Source organism: Thalassophryne amazonica, chromosome 21 (genome assembly GCF_902500255.1).
Source record: "Thalassophryne amazonica chromosome 21, fThaAma1.1, whole genome shotgun sequence".
Taxonomy (NCBI): Eukaryota; Metazoa; Chordata; class Actinopteri; order Batrachoidiformes; family Batrachoididae; genus Thalassophryne; species Thalassophryne amazonica.
The window spans coordinates 24,220,885-24,243,046 of NC_047123.1; the positions used below are offsets into that span (position 1 = coordinate 24,220,885).

At 41.3% G+C, this 22,162-nt stretch overlaps 1 protein-coding gene across 1 annotated transcript in view; it reads right to left on the reverse strand.

The window, feature by feature from the left end:
• Window positions 1-22,162, reverse strand: part of snx17 (sorting nexin 17) — a 35,284-nt gene that overhangs the window by 2,430 nt on the left and 10,692 nt on the right. The window contains exons 3-12 of the mRNA XM_034162845.1: window positions 18,622-18,739; window positions 16,279-16,343; window positions 14,789-14,899; window positions 14,050-14,140; window positions 11,976-12,063; window positions 7,694-7,763; window positions 6,816-6,908; window positions 6,438-6,641; window positions 2,176-2,304; window positions 1,385-1,462 (exon numbers count right to left, since the gene is read on the reverse strand). Coding sequence (XP_034018736.1) covers window positions 1,385-1,462; window positions 2,176-2,304; window positions 6,438-6,641; window positions 6,816-6,908; window positions 7,694-7,763; window positions 11,976-12,063; window positions 14,050-14,140; window positions 14,789-14,899; window positions 16,279-16,343; window positions 18,622-18,739 — 1,047 coding nt within the window. The remainder of the gene's footprint in view (window positions 1-1,384; window positions 1,463-2,175; window positions 2,305-6,437; window positions 6,642-6,815; window positions 6,909-7,693; window positions 7,764-11,975; window positions 12,064-14,049; window positions 14,141-14,788; window positions 14,900-16,278; window positions 16,344-18,621; window positions 18,740-22,162) is intronic.

The window sequence follows — 22,162 nt, forward strand, 5'->3', positions numbered from 1 at the left end:
AAATCAATTTTATTTATATAGCGCCAAATCACAACAAACAGTTGCCCCAAGGCGCTTTATATTGTAAGGCAAGGCCATACAATAATTACGTAAAAACCCCAACGGTCCAAACGACCCCCTGTGAGCAAGCACTTGGCGACAGTGGGAAGGAAAAACTCCCTTTTAACAGGAAGAAACCTCCAGCAGAACCAGGCTCAGGGAGGGGCAGTCTTCTGCTGGGACTGGTTGGGGCTGAGGGAGAGAACCAGGAAAAAGACATGCTGTGGAGGGGAGCAGAGATCAATCACTAATGATTAAATGCAGAGTGGTGCATACAGAGCAAAAACAGAAAGAAACACTCAGTGCATCATGGGAACCCCCAGCAGTCTAAGTCTATAGCAGCATAACTAAGAGATGGGTTCAGGGTCACCTGATCCAGCCCTAACTATAAGCTTTAGCAAAAAGGAAAGTTTTAAGCCTAATCTTAAAAGTAGAGAGGGTGTCTGTCTCCCTGATCTGAATTGGGAGCTGGTTCCACAGGAGAGGAGCCTGAAAGCTGAAGGCTCTGCCTCCCATTCTACTCTTACAAACCCTAGGAACTACAAGTAAGCCTGCAGTCTGAGAGCGAAGCGCTCTATTGGGGTGATATGGTACTATGAGGTCCCTAAGATAAGATGGGACCTGATTATTCAAAACCTTATAAGTAAGAAGAAGAATTTTAAATTCTATTCTAGAATTAACAGGAAGCCAATGAAGAGAGGCCAATATGGGTGAGATATGCTCTTTCCTTCTAGTCCCTGTTAGTACTCTAGCTGCAGCATTTTGAATTAACTGAAGGCTTTTCAGGGAACTTTTAGGACAACCTGATAATAATGAATTACAATAGTCCAGCCTAGAGGAAATAAATGCATTAATTAGTTTTTCAGCATCACTCTGAGACAAGACCTTTCTAATTTTAGAGATATTGCGTAAATGCAGTCTTTAGTTTTGTGTCATGTCTGTGATCTGCTTTTTTTCTACAAAATCAAACAACTGAACATCCTCCGAGGCCGGTGATTCCATAATTTTTGCCAGGGGTTGTATAACTGAAAATAAAACCAGGTTGCCCATTTGACCGAGTCTGCCCGAGTAACAGCTTGCGTGTGTCTCGGGGAGCGGGCGTGCTCTTTGGGAGAGGTTTTTAAAACATACAGGTTTTGAACAAGTTCAAAATTTTGGGGAATTCTGTCAAATTGGAAATGGACTGCTTCAACAACTTTTCATACACCAAGCTTATCCCTGGTTATCCTTAGTGGTGTGACAATTGTGTGAGGTCGCTACTAGGGAACGTTTGGCACCAAACCTGGTTTGGTGCGAATGCTGGTCAACCGCGGTTGTACCTGTGCGATAGTTACCGCATACCAACCTTTTTGATGCTGCCGCCCGACTTCTTCACCATTAATTCATCCACCATCGACTGCAGGCAGATGCTCATCATGATTGCCTGAAATAAGAGTAAACATCCGTCAAATGTGGACTGTTCCGTTCGTGGTATTTCTTATTAAACCTCTACAAAGTGTACACTTCAGTGAAACTTTGATCAGTTTTTAAATTTGTCTTTTCACAAGTTTTGATGCACAAAAACTAAACTTAAGTCTGAGTCAGTGCAAAACAATCCCACATTCTTGTGAAATGGTTTTGTCTGGTTGTACTTAATGGCTCTGAACTGTTTAAATGGAGTTTTCATTAAGAGCATTCCAAACTGCAATAATGACAAAAAAATGGCAATTTTTAATTTTGCAGCTGCTTGAATCTGAAATGAAACTTTTGTTTCACAAAATCCCTGTTTGTGATATGAAAAATTCTGCTGTTTCGGCTTCCTGTTTGTTCATTTTCAAAGGCGTGCACAGACGTTTGTAGACAGAAGCACAAACTAAAAGTGAGCCTGACTCCGAACCAGCCAACACAAATTAACAAGTCTTTGAAGTAAATAAAGCCAAACCAGTCAGCTGTGTAAAATGAGCCATCAGCAGTGATGTTCCGAAACCAAACAACTAAATAAAAGGAGGAAAACGCCACAAACCAACAGAATGTAACAGACTTTCCGATGTGACGTTATGTCAGTTTAGCTTCATAGTTATGAAAATTACCACTGAGGGGGTTTAACAGTGAGATCTGCACAGTTTAACCCCCAGATGGATGCTGGTGACCTCTGACCTGTTGGCTGGTGATGGTGACCCACTGGAGGCGGTCTTTGCTCATCAGGTACTCGAAGGCCAGTTCCAGTTTGACTTCGCATTTGGCTGAGCTGTAATGATTGGTCGTGCCGTTGGATATCGGTACCTGCTGCGGTGTGAGAAAAAGATCTAAAATAAAACCAAAGGTGGAGGGTTGCAGCCGGCTGTTTGTCATGCACTGCTGTGGTCCAAACGGAGAGAATTAATTGCTTGGATTTGACACAAATGGCAGTGGCCACCAGACTGAGGCTGAAAAACAAGCTGATGCAACTTCAACTACACCTCCTCCTAATTTCCATCATCCATCCAGGTCTACGGTGCATTAAGCAAGCAAAACAAACCAGATTTGTCAATGTGATGCATCAAAGTTGCATCACATTTTACATCTCTGTATCCTCATTAGACATTTACTCTGATGGACTACCCAGCAGTGGGGAATAAGTTTCATTACACTAGAAGTCTTTCAGAAAGCGCTGTAACTAGGTTTAAGGATATGATTCCTTCTTTATGTTCTCTAATGCCATATACCAACACAGTGCAGAGTAGCTACTTAAACTCTGTAAGTGAGCTAGAGTATCTCGTCAATAGTTTTACATCCTCACTGAAGACAACTTTGGATGCTGTAGCTCCTCTGAAAAAGAGAGCTTTAAATCAGAAGTGCCTGACTCCGTGGTATAACTCACAGCTTAAAGCAGATAACCCGTAAGTTGGAGAGGAAATGGCGTCTCACTAATTTAGAAGATCTTCACTTAGCCTGGAAAAAGAGTCTGTTGCTCTATAAAAATAAGCCCTCCGTAAAGCTAGGACATCTTACTACTCATCACTAATTGAAGAAAATAAGAACCCCAGGTTTCTTTTCAGCACTGTAGCCAGGCTGACAAAGAGTCAGAGCTCTATTGAGCAAGGTATTCCTTTAACTAGTAATGACTTCATGACTTTCTTTGCTAATAAAATTAAACTAAAATAAAACTATTAGAGAAAAAATTACTCATAACCATCCCAAAGACGTATCGTTATCTTTGGCTGCTTTCAGTGATGCCGGTATTTGGTTAGACTCTTTCTCTCCGATTGTTCTGTCTGAGTTATTTTCATTAGTTACTTCCTCCAAACCATCAACATGTCTATTAGACCCCATTCCTACCAGGCTGCTCAAGGAAGCCCTACCATTATTTAATGCTTCGATCTTAAATATGATCAATCTATCTTTATTAGTTGGCTATGTACCACAGGCTTTTAAGGTGGCAGTAATTAAACCATTACTTAAAAAGCCATCACTTGACCCAGCTATCTTAGCTAATTATAGGCCAATCTCCAACCTTCCTTTTCTCTCAAAAATTCTTGAAAGGGTAGTTGTAAAACAGCTAACTGATCATCTGCAGAGGAATGGTCTATTTGAAGAGTTTCAGTCAGGTTTAGAATTCATCATAGTACAGAAACAGCATTAGTGAAGGTTACAAATGATCTTCTTATGGCCTCAGACAGTGGACTCATCTCTGTGCTTGTTCTGTTAGACCTCAGTGCTGCTTCTGATACTGTTGACCATAAAATTTTATTACAGAGATTAGAGCATGCCATAGGTATTAAAGGCACTGCGCTGCGGTGGTTTGAATCATATTTATCTAATAGATTACAATTTGTTCATGTAAATGGGGAATCTTCTTCACAGACTAAGGTTAATTATGGAGTTCCACGAGGTTCTGTGCTAGGACCAATTTTATTCACTTTATACATGCTTCCCTTAGGCAGTATTATTAGGCGACATTGCTTAAATTTTCATTGTTACGCAGATGATACCCAGCTTTATCTATCCATGAAGCCAGAGGACACACACCAATTAGCTAAACTGCAGGATTGTTTTACAGACATAAAGACATGGATGACCTCTAATTTCCTGCTTTTAAACGCAGATAAAACTGAAGTTATTGTACTTGGCCCCACAAATCTTAGAAACATGGTGTCTAACCAGATCCTTACTCTGGATGGCATTACCCTGATGTCTAGTAATACTGTGAGAAATCTTGGAGTCATTTTTGATCAGGATATGTCATTCAATGCGCATATTAAACAAATATGTAGGACTGCTTTTTTGCATTTACGCAATATCTCTAAAATTAGAAAGGTCTTGTCTCAGAGTGATGCTGAAAAACTAATTCATGCATTTATTTCCTCTAGGCTGGACTATTGTAATTCATTATTATCAGGTTGTCCTAAAAGTTCCCTGAAAAGCCTTCAGTTAATTCAAAATGCTGCAGCTAGAGTACTAACAGGGACTAGAAGGAGAGAGCATATCTCACCCATATTGGCCTCTCTTCATTGGCTTCCTGTTAAATCTAGAATAGAATTTAAAATTCTTCTTCTTACTTATAAGGTTTTGAATAATCAGGTCCCATCTTATCTTAGGGACCTCATAGTACCATATCACCCCAATACAGAGCTTCGCTCTCAGACTGCAGGCTTACTTGTAGTTCCTAGGGTTTGTAAGAGTAGAATGGGAGGCAGAGCCTTCAGCTTTCAGGCTCCTCTCCTGTGGAACCAGCTCCCAATTCAGATCAGGGAGACAGACACCCTCTCTACTTTTAAGATTAGGCTTAAAACTTTCCTTTTTGCTAAAGCTTATAGTTAGGGCTGGATCAGGTGACCCTGAACCATCCCTTAGTTATGCTGCTATAGACTTAGACTGCTGGGGGGTTCCATGATGCACTGAGTGTTTCTTTCTCTTTTTGCTCTGTATGCACCACTCTGCATTTAATCATTAGTGATTGATCTCTGCTCCCCTCCACAGCATGTCTTTTTCCTGGTTCTCTCCCTCAGCCCCAACCAGTCCCAGCAGAGGACTGCCCCTCCCTGAGCCTGGTTCTGCTGGAGGTTTCTTCCTGTTAAAAGGGAGTTTTTCCTTCCCACTGTCGCCAAGTGCTTGCTCACAGGGGGTCGTTTTGACCGTTAGGGTTTTTACGTAATTATTGTATGGCCTTGCCTTACAATATAAAGCGCCTTGGGGGAACTGTTTGTTGTGATTTGGCGCAATATAAATAAAATTGATTTGAAATTGATTTGATTAGATGCCCTTTTAAATACTAAAACTTCCAAGATGATTTGTTTTAAACTAATTAGTTTTAGTTCTAAGAAACTGGTGGGGATGGACTAATTTATCGATTTGCCTGTTACAGGGTGCCTAGGAATAACGAATTTGTTGTGATTTTCAGTGTGAATGGAACAAGTTCTCTCAATAGCATTATTCTAAGTAAGAAACCTCATGAAATGTCGAGCAGAAACGTGTTCATTTTCACGTTAGAAAATCAGTTTTCCTTTATAAATCCATTCACTTGTCATTAGAGGCAAATAAAAACGGGGGGGGGGGGGGGGGGTTCACAGATCTAACATCAGTGGTTTTTGAACTTTTCTACTCATTACATTTTCATTTAATACAATAAACCAAACAAATTTTGTTTTACTGTCCATTCAATGCCATTTTTTGTTTTGGACATTCCAAATTGTGTTTACCGCCCACCCCCCCAAATCGCTTCACAAAAACAAGCATCTGTCGCACACGGCAACTGTTTGGATGCGTTTCTCATCTAATAAACGACGTGTTGTGGCTGCTTTGATGAGAACTGGGATTCTGATTCGGCTCTGGGGGGGGAGTGCAGCGCTGAACATTTTGCAGGAGAGAAAATGACTTTGACCTCCAACAGCGAGCTGAGGAATGACTCACTGTGCTGATCCATGTGGGATCTCAGGCTGTGACCGCATGAGCCAAAATGAGCTTTAATTTGAGCTCCGTGTCTTTGGAGACTCATGAAAAGGCTCAACTCTTAGAACAGTAGCACGACGCCAACGTCAGCTAGTTCCCCAACCGCCACTTAAAGGGAGCCAAAACTACATACATCCTGATATTTCTTTTTCCTTGTTTTGTCTTCCTCAAATGTTTGTCTTCCTCAAATACATACATAGCAGACTGCATGTATGAACTCCGAAGTTTTAACTTCCTAAACAAACTGGGTGGGGACATGTTAGAAGAAAGCAGAGGCTGTGACATACATCACAGAAGTCTAAAATTAGCTCTTTCAGGCCCAAATAATACTTAAAACAGGAAATTTCTGCACCCACAACCAGAATTGTAGCACTTAGGAAGTTCAACACTGAATGCTGTCGAAACCTAAGTGGCCAATGACGAATTCCAACTTTCCGATGTAGCGTAGCAATTAGTTTAGTGATAAATTCCGTTTGAAGGTGTGTACTTACAGACGAGGTGACCCGCCAACACCTCATGCGCGTGACCTTGAAGCTTCCCTCTTTCATCTGGTCATTGGGCAGCTTGACGTGGAAGTTGAGCTCGTTGTTGCCGGCGCTGACGATGACTTGGCAGCCCTTTTCGGGGAAGTCCGTGATACACGGGTCAAACTTGATGTAGCCATAATATTTCAGTGTCTGCCCTAGATGGATGAACTTCAAAAAATAATAACAATAATACATTTTTTGGTGAATTCTAATGTGGGAAGTCTGAAATATTACACAAACTACTGTAATCAATATTACAAACGTTAAAAAAACCCAAAGTTAATTGGATTTCATGAACTGACAGCAGAGTCCGAGCAGTCAAGGAGAGTTTTCCAAGCTTACTTCTTTTTTGGAGCCTTTCTCCTGCAGCGACTTGAGCTGCCTCTGCTGGTCTTTGTTGACAAGTATCCATCCTCGCTCAATGTCAGACACCGTCTGGCCACGCAAACACAAGAACTCAGTATTCGTGCAGGAACAAAAATGATTAATGCTTTGTCTCAATATTTTGTCCAAACAGCGCAGCAAAACATTTTTTTTTTTTTTTTTTTTTAAATACAGGCTCATGCACACGCTCACAAAAAAATGCATGTTTTGCTTGACTTTTTAAAAATGTCAAAGTAGTCACCTCAACAAGTTATCGTTGTCTGATATGAACAAGGCCACAAGACTCAAGTCGTCAAATTAAAAACATGCTAATATTAAAACAGAGGAACCCGATTGATGGAATAAAACAGCAAACTGATATGTGTCAACATGTAGGTCAAAGGATGGGGAAGACGAAAGTTGTGAATAATTAAGTGTACCCAAACAATACCGTGTTGTTGAAATAATAAACATTTCTGCTAGCCAACTCAGACTGTAACTGCAACGGCTAGTTTCCAGCCAGTGTAATCACAACAGCACTGGCAGTACTTGACTCCTGCTGATTGCAGTAGGCCTTGGCGTGACTTTGGATGTCATTGGCTGCAATGCATGCTGGACAATGCAGTCTTCAATCACCTGCAACATTTTCTCCAGTAATAGCGCATTAATTTTAAAAGCGACTACGCATTTGTACTCCAGAAATTTGGAATATGCCCATTAACACCATTGGAAAAACTCACCGTGTGACATTTTCTATTTCTCCCTCAGACACACACACACACACACACACACACACACACACACACACACACACACACACACACACACACACACACGTATTCATATTGACCCTTTACCTGGGCGTAGAGTAGATTCAAGCCAATTCGGTTTTCCATGACATCACTATCGTACGCCATGTCCCAGTAGCTGTAGAAACAAAACAAAACCATTCCCAAGTCTCATTTATATGGAGCTGAGTGAGTGTGATACACACAAAATAAGATTCCTATCTGAAATTCCCCTGTGAGGTTTCAAGGGCACAGCTTGTCTTCCCCCCAGCTGCCCCCCCCAAAAAAAAAAAACTAAACTATTTTGCAGATATGACGTTCACACCTACACATGCATGCAGCCAAACTTTGATTTGTTCTGACTTGATAATCACATCAGTCTTTTTTTTTTTCCCCCATTTCAATCCTCCACTCAAACATTGTCAGTCACCCCCCAAGCCCTCACAACGCCACAGTGAAACTAGGTCAGAAGAACTGAGTGAGACTTCCTCTGAGGCAGGAGAGTAAACATCCTGTGTAATTCAGTCAGCAGGAGCCGGCGACACAAAAAACAAGACTGACAGGAGACGACGCCACGGCAACTTTTCATGTCTTGTCAAAGTGACACGCTGCTCATTATAACCAACAATTCTTTCCCCGTTCCGCAGTGACAGGTGTGCATTGAAGATTGTATCCATGTTGTGTAGCAGCTTCTGAAAGCGTTGATTTTCTCAGACGCCTGACTGTGTGGATATTCTGACTGATTCACGGATCCCCAATAAGTTGATGGACATCATACCCGGTGTTGGGAAAGTGTCGGTACACGGACCCACAACAGGGGGCGCAAAGGAACGGACAATGGAGTAGGTCAAATAACAACACTTTACTGTTGTGAATGTGCACAACAAATACAACAGATTACAACAATAGATCAGAATCAATTCACAAAGGTGTCGTGTGGGCAGGCTCGAAGATAGGAGACACCTGTCCAAAGCAGAACCGGAACCACATGATTTCCTCCGCCACCAGACCCCGGGAATACTGGAGCCGCCAAGTCCTGAACTCCCAGGTGGCCACTGCCTCCGCGTGTCGGACCTGGTACTGCTGGCGAGGAACAAAAACACAATTAAAGGTGGGCGCGTTTGCACCCAGTAATCCGCACGGCAGGAAAGCTACCTCCACCTCTCGTTGGAAAAAAGGTCTGTTATCACTCACAAAAATCACAAAAGGTTACTGTCAAGCAGTCAGCTGAGAATATTACCTTCCAGGTAGAACGATATCTCGTCAAAGAGGTGGAGACGTCGTCCTGCTGATGTACCCCTGCTGATTGGTAACAGCTGTTGCAGGTGATGCGTGACAGCTGTCACCCTAGCTGCTCCTGTGAGGCGGCTGCGCCCTCTGGTGCCTGGAGCCCGCACTCCAGGCAGGGCGCCCTCTGGTGGTGGGCCAGCAGTACCTCCTCTTCTGGCGGCCCACACAACACCCGGCTCATGTACATCTCAATGAATTTTTGAGTTCCTCAGTTATGATCAATACATGCGCGGACTGGGTGCCAGGTAGGGTTGTGGACACCAAAATCTTGGGTGCTTTTGTTGGACAGGAACGGCTTAGCGACCATGACTTTGCAAATGATGCTGTGATCTTTGTGTAATCAATGGAGGCCCTCACTGAAGCACCTGAGAAACTGAGCGAGGAGTTGGAATGTGTGTCTCTCATTCTTTTCAATCAAGACCAAGACCCAGGTCTTGAATGACTTTCTAGACTCGGCCATCAAAATAGCATCTGTGTGCGGTGAAAGATCCAGTTATGTCAGCAGTGACATTAATGTCTCTGGGTAATCGAGTCTTTGAGATCAAGAAATATTTGGGAAGAGCTTATGGAGTCGCGAGGCCACGAAACAGGTGTCTGGTGCTAATATCCCCACAGGAACATGAAGGTCCAAGTCTTAGAGTCATGGTGTTTCCTGTTTTACTGTATGGTTACGAGAACTGGACTCAACCAGCACCAGGCAATGAACTCAGACCAAACTAAGGGCCCTGTCCCACTTTTGTGTATGGATTGCGCACAAAATTGGCCCATATTCGCCAAACATCCACAATATCCGTGTAACATGCCTGTATGAGTCGGCCGTCATCTGAACACGCCCGTGATCATCCGCAGAGGCACGCATGTCTGCAGCCAGGATTTTTGAGTAGCTCAAAAATCTGGATGCGGATGACATCCACCTTACATACTCCATATATACTCAATTCATACACAATACATACTCACTCTATGTGCTGTATATCTGCCGTTAACCGCTGATATCCGCAACTGACGGGGATTTGCGGCTTGGCAGCGGACCAGGACAGTGTGTAAAACAGATATATATCGTGCCCATCATGTTCACATCACAAACTAAAATAAGTTGTAGTGAATGCAGACAGACTGGCCACAAATAAAGCGTTTTTATTACATCTGCTTTGCAGACAATCTGCGAATGCATAACAAACACGTCACGTAAACCCAAAGTACTATATGTGGCGGAAAGCGACATACCTGCCAGTCAGTGCCGGTCCGGCTGTGTAAATCCACAAAGACGTAGCTGCTGCAATCCAGGACTTTTATTTAACACCAGCAAAAGGTAGAGTTGCTGTTTAACCACAATTCACGCTGAAGTCTGTTTTCTGTGAGACTCTCAAACAAAACAAAACCACTGTCTCACACCCCGAGTGGCTTCCCCCCTCCCGCTCCCCAAACTCATGAACAGTTAACCCTCGCATGACAAAATAAACATTAACTCTGTGATCAACTTGTTCAAGTCCAGCAAACGCTCCAGAGGCTGTACTGTTGGTGTGGATAGTGATGCGGAAAGGTCCGAGTGAGCTTATTTTATGACCGCAATGCAGAGGCCGTGCACGCGCAACACGTGCAACATGTGCGCGATGCACTCATAATGCACCCGTAATACTGCCGCAACAATCTCAATGTGTTGGATCAGTTTCCTCACTACATGCGTTATATAACCGTGATTGTTCGTTATATATTCGCTATATATTATTAATATATCCGTAATTCATACTGGGACATTTGTCATTTTTGGCCGTTTTTGTTGCGGACGACAATGAACGCCTGGAATTTGTGTACTCAATTCATGCGCAATTAATCCTCTCCCCAGTGGGACAGGGCCATAAGGTTCTATCAGGTATTAAGACATTCTCACACATTTTTAAAATTTTATTTTTGAAACACACCACAATTATTCAACCAAAAAAAAAAAAAGAGCTCTACTGGTGAAAGTAAACAGTCTGGATTTCTAAGGTGGGGTTCGTTCACTGTGAGAACAACTTTCATGTAAAGTGTTGACCAGCATTATGGCAGCAAAATGGAATTCTGCTTTAAAACACACACAAACAGGCCAGAAATCAATCCAACAATCCATCAGATTAAACACTCTCCCATTACAGACTGGCCCCCTCCACCCCGCCTACATCTAAAATAACATGTGATGAAGTTACGGGGGTGGAAGAGAGAGAGAGAGAGAGAGTGAGTTGGATTTATGAAACAGTACTTTCTTACATTATGACATCATAAAGAAGAACCTAACCTTCCTGTCTTCCATGACATAGCACTCAAGTGTGTCTTTATTTTTTAAGCCTGCATCAGAGGCACTAACTGCATTTATTGGGATGTTTAATTTGCACACAGCTTTTTTCCCCCCATGTCTGCCCCCCCTTCCCCCTTTCCTGTGTAATTACAGCGATTCCCCACTGATTTTCCTTATTATACTTAATTGTCAAAACAACACTTCAGCTGTCAAAGCAAACCAAAACCTGACTGATGGTCTGAAAACTTTTGTATACCGACAGTCAAATCAATTTAAATAACTAAGCAAAACCGGAATGAAATCTGGTAGAGCTCACAAATACGAGGCCCCAAATGCAGTGTTCAAGTCATCAATCTGTGATGTCACATCTTTATCTGGACCCCCTCAGTCACCAATTCTGTCCTTTGGTATCAAAAAAAGCCCTTTTAGTAAATCTGCTAACAAACCAACAGACAAATGTGGGCGAAATAACCTCAAAAGGTTACAAACTGGGTGCCACTTTGCAAAAAAGGCTGCAAAAACCACCATTCATGCTTACATTGCTCTGCGATTTTAGCAGAAGCGACAACAGAAATAAATAAAATGAGCTGTACTAAAGATGGAGCGCTTCACCATCTGAATTACGTCGAGTACAGCAGATATAACTTAACGTACGCTTTACCGCAAGAAAAACCCGGGACTGTCTTTACATGTATCGATGAATAAAACATGAAGAGTCTGAAGCATAATTAAGCACTGGATGAAGCACAATGAAATGAAGCCTTAATTGCTGCACACCGTCTGTACCTTTTGCGTAGGAGGATGTGGAATTCCGAGCTGTGCAAGCTGGTAATGGACACGTACGGCAACTCAAACTCCTGCAGCTTCCGCACAACTGAGAACAACAAAGACAAAAGGAAGGGGGTACAAACAGTCATCTCAAGGACATTTTTGAACAACTGCAAAAAATAAGAGGCCAGAAGAGTCCATCTGGGCCAGTCCCAGCAGGGGAAATTAGGAATCTGCAGCTGCCAAGGAGAGCTGCTGGAGAAAGTGATTTTTGCTTGCTCTGGTATTGCGTCAATAAAAGTACAAAAAAAAAAAAAAAACACTAAATCCAACAACTGAACAGCAGTTTAGTGCAACTGCGTGCACTTTAAAGGTGAAAATCTTTCCAGGAATTAACACACACACACTGAATGCTTAAAATGTTTCGTAACATTCTTAATCCAAACCTCAGCGGGGAAACTGCAAAAACATTAAAATGCAGATTGGAGTCCCGGCACTGTTCTGCTTCTGTCTGACAGGCCTTTTGCATATTTTATAGCATATTCTGATTCATGCACATTCCTGAAAAACTTGCAGATGGAGAGAACTTTAACTGGTCCATCTTTCATGTTATGTCAACACGCTGCTCAACATTTTATTCTTGTTGATGAGTCGCGTACAGCGCGTGGCTCGTCTTCAGATTGGCTGATGATATTTGCAGATTCCATTTTATCTGGAATTTGCAGCTTGGGGTGCCGAGGAACATTTGGCAGACAGAAGAAAACCTTCAGAACAGAGAGGATTTGAACGGATTACTCGTGCCTTGCTTACGCGTGATGATGAACGGTGATCAAAATATGACTCAAAGGTGGGGGGGAAGTGACAGGAGTACATGAGGCATGTATGATAGGAAAACCAGGGCAAATAGCTTAACAAACCGTGACATTGTAAACACTTCAAAATCTGCCAAAACCAACGCACGGCAAAGCATAAACAAGGCAAATGATTGCAGTTTCTCAACTGCAACTGACCAATGGGCCCTATCTTGACAGCCTATGCATGGTCTATAAACTAAGTGCATTTGATGTGTGTTTAAGTCCAATTTGCTGTTTGGCGTACCTGCATTCTGAGTGCAAACTAGGGCCGAGAGGTCAAAGGGTTTGGACTGACTTACTGAATTAGTCGTGGGTGTTTCTTGGCCGTACCAGGAAGTAACCCAGTGTGTCATCTGCCATTCCCTTTATGATGCGCCGCTGTTTCAGAAGTGGACTCAAGTCAGATTTTACAGTGAATTAATGGATTACAAAACTCTCTTCACTTCCTCCATCGCTGGCAGGGAACATAATGAGTAGAGTCGTTAATTTTGGAGAGGTGGGGCACACCCTCCAGTTAACATCTGTCACTGACATCAACACACAAGAGTATTTTAAAGTAATCTGAGATGAATATGTGACAAAATGAAGCACAGTTTTCTGCCCACAAAAATTGGAAACTTTGTTTTTTTGTTTTTAAATAAATCAAAAGGGACTGTCCTGAAAATTATGCCTCCATGTTGGTTGCATCAACAAAGCCCAACACCTCATCAGAAAGACTGTGGTGTGCGCTCTTACACGTCCACACCCAACAGTAATCCTGCATTTTTATGTTTCTCTAATAAGTGGTGAATAATTTGGAACGACGCTTTAACTTGCAGCTTCATTGTATCGAAAAAAGTGACTCCCTCAGTGGACGTTAGCTTGAGAACGGCATTTTGTAGCCATGTGACAGATTCCAAGCTCATGTGTAAGCGCACACAACACTAAATACAAAACTGTTCCACAGGAGTTAAAAAAAAGAAAAGAAAGAAAGACGGCACTGGATTTAAGTGTTCAAACGTATTCAAGCCAGTGACACCTGACTGAATTACAAAATTCATTTATTAGGCGAGTGCAACACGAGATACAAGTCTCACATGCAGATGCCATTTTTCTCATAATTAATCTCTTGTGCATTTTCTTAGGCTGGTCCTTGGCTGATACTCAATAAATACTGAAGGCGACATAGTACTTTATGCAGAATACTTTATTTTCTGTTCTTATTCTCTTCCTTTTGTGAGCGCACTGCTGAAACTTACATGTTATGCCGCCGTCCACACCTTCGCGGACAAGGAACAAGCTGAAGTACCCCACGAGGTCGTCGGGGAGGTCGAGCTTTATTGCAACAGACTGCAGAAAAAATGGAAAAATATTAAAATAAATTGCTTTAAGACATCTATTTTCAATGAGATGTGAGGAAAATAATTTAATTTATCTAATTTATTTCATTATATATATAGTACCAAATCACAACAAAGTTGCCTGAAGGCGTTTCACACAAGTAAGTTCTAACCTTACCAACCCCCAGAGCAAACACACAGGCCACAGTGGTAAGAAAAAAACTCCTCTGAAGAAGAAACCTCAAGCAGACCAGACTCAAAGGGGTGATCCTCTGCTTGGGCCATGCTACTGACAAAAATTACAAAACAAGTCACAAAACGAATATAAAATATAATAGAAAATAATCTGACTTTAAGACAGACGGGGGAAAAGCCAATGGGGGCTGGAAATAACTAAAAAACTGTTGTTTTTGAAGACATACAAAGTAAATGGACATAAAATCATAATTTCCAAGTAGTATTATATATATTGTTTTTTTAAATAACCAGTTACACATCTACCATAAAAACCATGGGTTTGAAACAATCCAGTTATTTTTTGTTATTTAAAGAACACTAAGTACATACTGTGCAAAAATGGTTTTCATTTGCTTTTCACAAAGAAAAACAGTTGGAATATCACAATATGAACGCAAATGGAAGACAATCGAGCACTTACCTCAAGGACATCCTCTGTCTGATCCGAGGTCAGAATGTTTACTGTGACCTTCTGACCATTGGAGAGGCAAATATCTAGAGCAACGTCTTCTGTAGGAATATGCTGTGTCTCCTAAAAGAACAAACACCACAAAATCCAACAGAGTGGATTAACGTCAATGCTTTATGTTCCCAGGAGACAAAGAGGAGGATGCCGAGGAAGCTACTCAGCATCCTGGAGAACATGTCCCACCCCCTGCATGCCACACTGACATCCTGTCAGAGCACCTTTAGTCATAGACTGAGATGACTGAGGTGCACCACAGAACACCATAGGAGGTCTTTTCTAGCTGTGGCAATCAGACTGTATAACCCCCCCTCCCCCCTTCTGCAGGATGAATATATAATGATCAGAGTTATGCGCAATTTTGTCAAACTTCTTGTGCAAATATCTTCTAGTCATTTTGCATAAATTTGTTGTACTTATTGTAAAAAAAAAAAAACATTTACTGTTTTTGTACTGTCAAAATAATTTCCTTCGGGATAAATAAAGTTTATCTTATCAGTCGGTCCTTCATGTACAAATCCAGTTAACTCAGTTCTTCAAAGCCAACTAAGAATTATATTAGACAAGCTGTAGTGAATCATCAAAACTAATTATGCACCCCCTGTAGTAATTGTGTGTGTAAATATTAATATTATATTCCCTCAAGCAGTACCTCTCCAACAGCAATTTGTCATGGTATGGATCGTGACAGTCACACTCTGCTCTCTCCATCAAATGTTCTTATTAATGCACAGACCACAGGCAGTGCTTTCCACAAAAACAGTGCAGCCAGTGGGAGGGCAATGCCTTTTACATTCATCAATCTGTCCACAAGCAGGTATGCTGTTCTGCATATGTTGCTGTGACAACCAATCCAGCATCTGCTTCCAAGAACTGGGATCATTCCAGAATGTCAACATGATCTGACTCAAAGAAATTCACATCTGAACAATAAAGCTTTGGTCCTGGAGTAATCTGGCATTTTTAGCCCATTTAAAATCCAACCAGCAACAGCAGCAGCAAAGGCTACACACACCATTTTCATGTTTGAAATTTGGAAATGGTTTGTGTAGGAGTTCCCAGGTTTTTCCCACTGATTGTGTTGACTCTAAGAACAGGCACGCACGCTATGTTCAACAAAACAGTTGCCAAGGATTTCCACCTTTCACACAGTGGCCAGTGTAAATCAGAAAGGCGGCCAAAATAATTGAAACGTCACTGTACCGAGCAACTACATCAAAAACAAAGGCCATAATGAGCGTACGCGCCACCACAAACTGTGGCGATCAGCAGTAATACAGTGCATTCGTTCTACTATACCGTCAAAAGTAATTACAAGAAAGTGACACATCACTGCATCAGCCTTTTTTGGATGAACAGACACACTCCCAGCCTCTTCACAGACATGCTGATGCAAGACAAAGCAGTGTGTGTGTGTGTGTAGGAAGAAATAAAGCTCTACCAACCTGCTGGGCTTTCCTCAAGAAACTGTTAAATATCTCACTGGCTCCGAGCAAAGGATCCTGCCGTACTGTGAGGAAGCAGAGTGATCATAGAGTTAGACATGTGCACAAAACTCTGCACAGTGCAACACAAAACTAACTGGAAATGAAGAATACACACATGTGCCTTAGGAGGAATCATAAAAATTAGCTATTTGTTACATTAAGTTATGTGGAGCTTCAAGAAATCGTAAAATGTTGCAAAGCATGATATTTTAGCCCTTAGAAATGAGTGAATGAAAGGTGGACTCGAGTTTTGCAGAGTACTGCATTGCTTTTACGATAACGTCATGCAACTTTAGCAAGCGTCGGCTGACGTCCAGTCGTTTTTCCCCCAAATTAAACCGAACTCTGACAAAATGCGCATGTTCCGTGAGCCATTTGCATCGCAGCAGGTTGTGTTTGTGATGGTTAATTTCCCATAACTGTGTAAAAGCCGTGATGTAATGGACTATAAACTTGCAGACAAATACACCCTGTGCGTGTGTGTGTGTGAGAGAACGCTCTCAGAGCAAATACACACTTCAACAACGCTTCCTTGTTCTGCTGTTAACAGCCAGCGGCTCAGAGCATGAAAACGAAGCCTCAGCGCGACTGCCAGCTCCACTTATTCATGTGTGTGAGTTTAAAGTTCAACCCTGACCTGTTTCGTTCATTTAGCTAACAGGGTGGCGCTTGCCAAACTGAGATGTGAATCGTTTCAACATGCGATGATGTTTTAGAGAAATCCTTCAACGCATTAGAAGCACTGACTAACAGAAATGATTCATGGTAAAATATACAGAACAGACAAATTAATTGAGTCCACCCCCGAAATTCTATCGTGTTCTAACTCGCCAGATTAATGACAAACACATTAACATTTCGGTGAATTTTGACACATCAAATCAATCAAAAAACAACAACAAAAAAAAGTTTGCCTCTGTAATATCTCATTGGCATATCTTCCACCTACTGCATGGTTAGTGGATGCAGAATTGATGATGAATTAGGAGCAGGTGTGCTTGTCACTGAGACCAACAGACCATTTCTGCACAGAAATGTAGTCATTCTGACAAACAATTTTTTTTTTGATTGTTCAACGGTGGTTACTTTCTAAAAGTCAGACTTGTCCACATAACCCTCTTCAAAGGACTTTTATATGAACGTAGTAGAAGCAGACACTTATTCGCTCTTTCTCCCTGTCTCTCTCAACGTGTGTGTAGTTTTGAAATTACATCTGCAAATATCCTTGTTTATCAGTTTCTTTCATATCCAAAACCTGGGTTTAGTGGCCACCGAGGCCATAGCTACTGATCTAAACATGACACATAAATAAGTCATTTTTTTCAACCCGTTTATGAACAGCCTGAAACCCACAATATTTTATATATCGTCATACAAATTTTTTTTTTTACTGAAGATTCATATCCTGATGGGCAAGAACTGATTCAATTTTTTAAGGTCATAGGTCAAAGTCAGGAAAAATCTCCATCTTTAACATTGAATGAATGTTCAAAAATTAATAACTCTGCCAAAAAAGATCACATTTCTTTCATATTTGACAGCATTATGTAGGATGGTATCCTTTATCGACTGACAAAGTTTGATCTGGATCTGATCCAGAATACAGATATTATAGCCATTTAAATGTAACATTGAAAGCCCAATTCAATGTAGATTTTACATTATATCTTAATCAAATGTGCCTCAAACACTCTAATATTTGAAAGTGAGGTGCAAACTGGCACTCTCAATGAATAGACTAAGTCTGATCCACATTTGATCCATATTGTGGATTTAGAGGCTATTTGATTTTAACATTGAAAAGCCCTTTTGATCTATATTTTAGCTTGTGAAAATACACTTCTAACAAGACTCTGACCTTGAAAATATTTCCCAAAGTAAACATTTGTGGAATTGGAAACTAGTGGTGGCGGAGGTTTGCACTCTGAGTGTGGTGTTCTAGTTAGAGAAGGAAAAGGAGGGAACTTTCCAGACACAGAAACATCAGATGATGCTCATTTAGTTCAGTGCATCTGTTTGACATATGAAGAAAATTTCACAATAATTTGTGAAATTTTCTTCATATGTCAAACACACACACACACACACACACACACACACACACACACACACACACACACACACACACACACACACACACACACACACACACACACACCAACTCTGAGAGGAATAGCTAATTTAAACACAGACAGAAAGAACCACACTGCAGCTGGAATTTCAATGCTCCCAGAAATGGTGAAATACAAAACAAACCCTCTGTGAAACAGTGTTCAGTGGGGGGAGAGAAGAGAACCTTACCAGCCTGCATGTATTTTTCCAGATGTTCTCGTCTCTGCTCCACCTCAGCAGGAGTCAGCGTGAAGATCTTCTTTGGGGGGAAGGCAGGAACTACGTTGCTGCCATATTCCTTCTTTATCTGTCAGTACAAAATAAAGGCTGTGAAGTTACACTTCAGCCTGCTTCACAGTATGTGTTCTATGTACAAGCGCTAGACTGTCCAAATACTTTTGGCTTCTAAAAATGTAATGTCAAAATGTGTGAAAGTGCTTTTAACTTCTAAATTATTTGTATGTACATTTTATATGTATGAATTTCTTTAAACCAAATTAAAACCACCCAACTATTGCTTTAATTACTTGGAAAGTAATTAAAGCAATAAACTCCAATAATAAAAGAAAAAAAATGACAATAAGTACACTGCAACAATGCACACTCCAGATAACAGTCGAGAGCATCACGCTGAATAATTCTTCAGCTTTTATAAAAACTGTTTGTCTGTGCAGATGAATTTCACTTCAAATATTCACCCTCATCTACAGCGATCCATTCAGGTCAAACTGTTAACATTTAAGCATTTAATGCACAGCAGCAGTGAAGAAGCTGCAAATTAGTATTTCTAAGAGGAACATCAACAGATGAATCAGAGGTTTATTTTAAGCTGTGTCTGAAGAATGAGCTGGTAGAGTTTCCAAGCACAATGCAGACACATCTGGAACGCTGATGTCCTGTCATTCCAAGTTTACTTTGTCTTCCAGCTTTTTGAATCATTTGGTCCTACTGAAATTTATTTATTTTTTTTAGCATTTTGTAAGTCAGGCTGCTTTGAACGGTGGAAGTTTTAGCCCAATCCTTCACCGATTTTTAGAATTAACTGCCTTAATTTGATCCTTGGTGCAGCTAGAGGCAAAAACCAATCACACCCATTAGGAAATAGCTCACTTCTCAAATCTAGAAAACGCCAGCAGATGCAGCGTGATGAAAGAAGGCCTCAGTGCATACTGGAGCAAGAGAGAGGAGACTTATTGGTGTTTTTCAGTAGACCAGCACAGGCACTGGTTACCCATACAATCAATCAATCAATCAATTTTATTTATATAGCGCCAAATCATAACAGTTGCCCCAAGGCGCTTTATATTGTAAGGCAAGGCCATACAATAATTACGTAAAAACCCCAACGGTCAAAACGACCCCCTGTGAGCAAGCACTTGGCGACAGTGGGAAGGAAAAACTCCCTTTTAACAGGAAGAAACCTCCAGCAGAACCAGGCTCAGGGAGGGGCAGTCTTCTGCTGGGACTGGTTGGGGCTGAGGGAGAGAACCAGGAAAAAGACATGCTGTGGAGGGGAGCAGAGATCAATCACTAATGATTAAATGCAGAGTGGTGCATACAGAGCAAAAAGAGAAAGAAACAGTGCATCATGGGAACCCCCCAGCAGTCTAAGTCTATAGCAGCATAACTAAGGGATGGTTCAGGGTCACCTGATCCAGCCCTAACTATAAGCTTTAGCAAAAAGGAAAGTTTTAAGTCTAATCTTAAAAGTAGAGAGGGTGTCTGTCTCCCTGATCTGAACTGGGAGCTGGTTCCACAGGAGAGGAGCCTGAAAGCTGAAGGCTCTGCCTCCCATTCTACTCTTACAAACCCTAGGAACTACAAGTAAGCCTTCAGTCTGAGAGCGAAGCGCTCTATTAGGGTGATATGGTACTATGAGGTCCCTAAGATAAGATGGGACCTGATTATTCAAAACCTTATAAGTAAGAAGAAGAATTTTAAATTCTATTCTAGACAATTCGATACGCACCTCGATACACTACCAGTGATACGATACGTCCTTGTTCCCGATTTGATACCGATTCAATTTGTCACAATGTGATAAGATGCAATTTGATGCAATATGATTAATGATGGGTACTGATAAGATTTTATCTATTGATTCTGCTTATTGATCTGATTTTTTACTAATTCGTTTATCAATACCTCTCGTGAATTTTCTGTGTACTAAAAGTAGGCTTTCCAGATTTTCTATGTCAACATTTTATTGAGTTTTAAAGTAAATAAATATGAAATTGGTCACTGGATCCTTGATCTCTGGACATAAATAAATATAACGCAATGCTAAAATACCCTCGCCCATATGAACATTGTATTCTTTATAATTTGCAGTTGTCTAAATAATTATTAGGTTCCAAAAACTGAGTTTCCAGCTAGCAACCAGACTGTGATGTCACGGTGCAGCTCTACTCTGACTGGCTGTCACCAGGCTATTGATGTCATCATTTTTGTTGTGGTCGAAATATGCTTTCTGGCTTCTGTCCGTGGTGCATTCAATGTGCATCGGGAAGAAAAAAAAAAAACGATACAAGCAGGCAGTGACAGATCCATTGTGATTTCAACCGTCAGTTGAATTGATGCACACTGAATGAATCGATATTTGTATCTACATACAGATTTGTATCGATTAATATCCACATGTCTAGTACCCAGACATCTACAACTATATTGTCAGGGATACAAATACAAGGTCATCATAAGATATGGCTCAGATCATCATAGCAAAGAAGATTTGTTTTTAATGGCAGCAAGGAAAAAAATCATGTGCATCTGCAGCACACGGGTTACTTTGTTTCTCCTGCTTAGTGAGATGTGCAGGTAAAATACACGTTAAACACTTTTCTTACCAAAGTTACTTGCTTTAATGATTGTCATTGTTTAATCACAAATGGAGTTTGTGCATTTACTGATGTTAAATAACTGGTTCGGCTTGAACAGCTGTTCATTAAACAGCCTCACGGAGCTCCGACAGGCATAAAACAGTTCGATTCCTGTTTTCGCATGTGGATTGTCCCATTGTAAACACTGGGAGAGCTGACAATGCAGTTTGTGGACGAGCGAACACAGCTGCTGGTCGTTTTGTTTACCATCCAGCATGCCAGTATACTGCTGGCTTCCAGGTTTGACGACGACACGTGCATACCCTCTCAAGCCTCAAATTGTCAAATCTGATTTGGACCAAGATCCTGTACAATAGCTGCCAACTGACTTTAGGGTCATACGGTCATAGATTTTCTGGGGAGCAATAAAAAGGACCTATCGCCATCTTTGCAGTGCCTGATTCTGCCTAATTCCGTGCCAACCCGTAAATCACCAAAAAGGTGGAGCATGGGCAAGACCGGCATGACCTGGGGAGATGAATGAAGCCCCAACATGCCCTAAAGTCGCAATTCCCAAACAAGCAAAGCAACAGCTAACGGGCTAACTTTGGTTCAGTTGTTTGATCAATGCAAATTTTGTGGACTTGGTGGTAGTTTTCATAATGGATGGCTCGAGTACGCATATCAAAATGTATGACCAGCTATTGCTGTCTCCAAGTTGCCGTTTTTTTTTTTAATAGGGGAAGTGATGGTCTAACTAGGTAATAATACCCGTGAATGTGAACAATGTAAGGGGCTACAGCAATTTGACATTTAGCTCTAATGACCTGCATCTCATTCTTTAAGAGGAGCAGAGTTGTTATTTTGGATTTTAACAAATAGTTTTAAATATCATGTCCTTTGAAGAATGA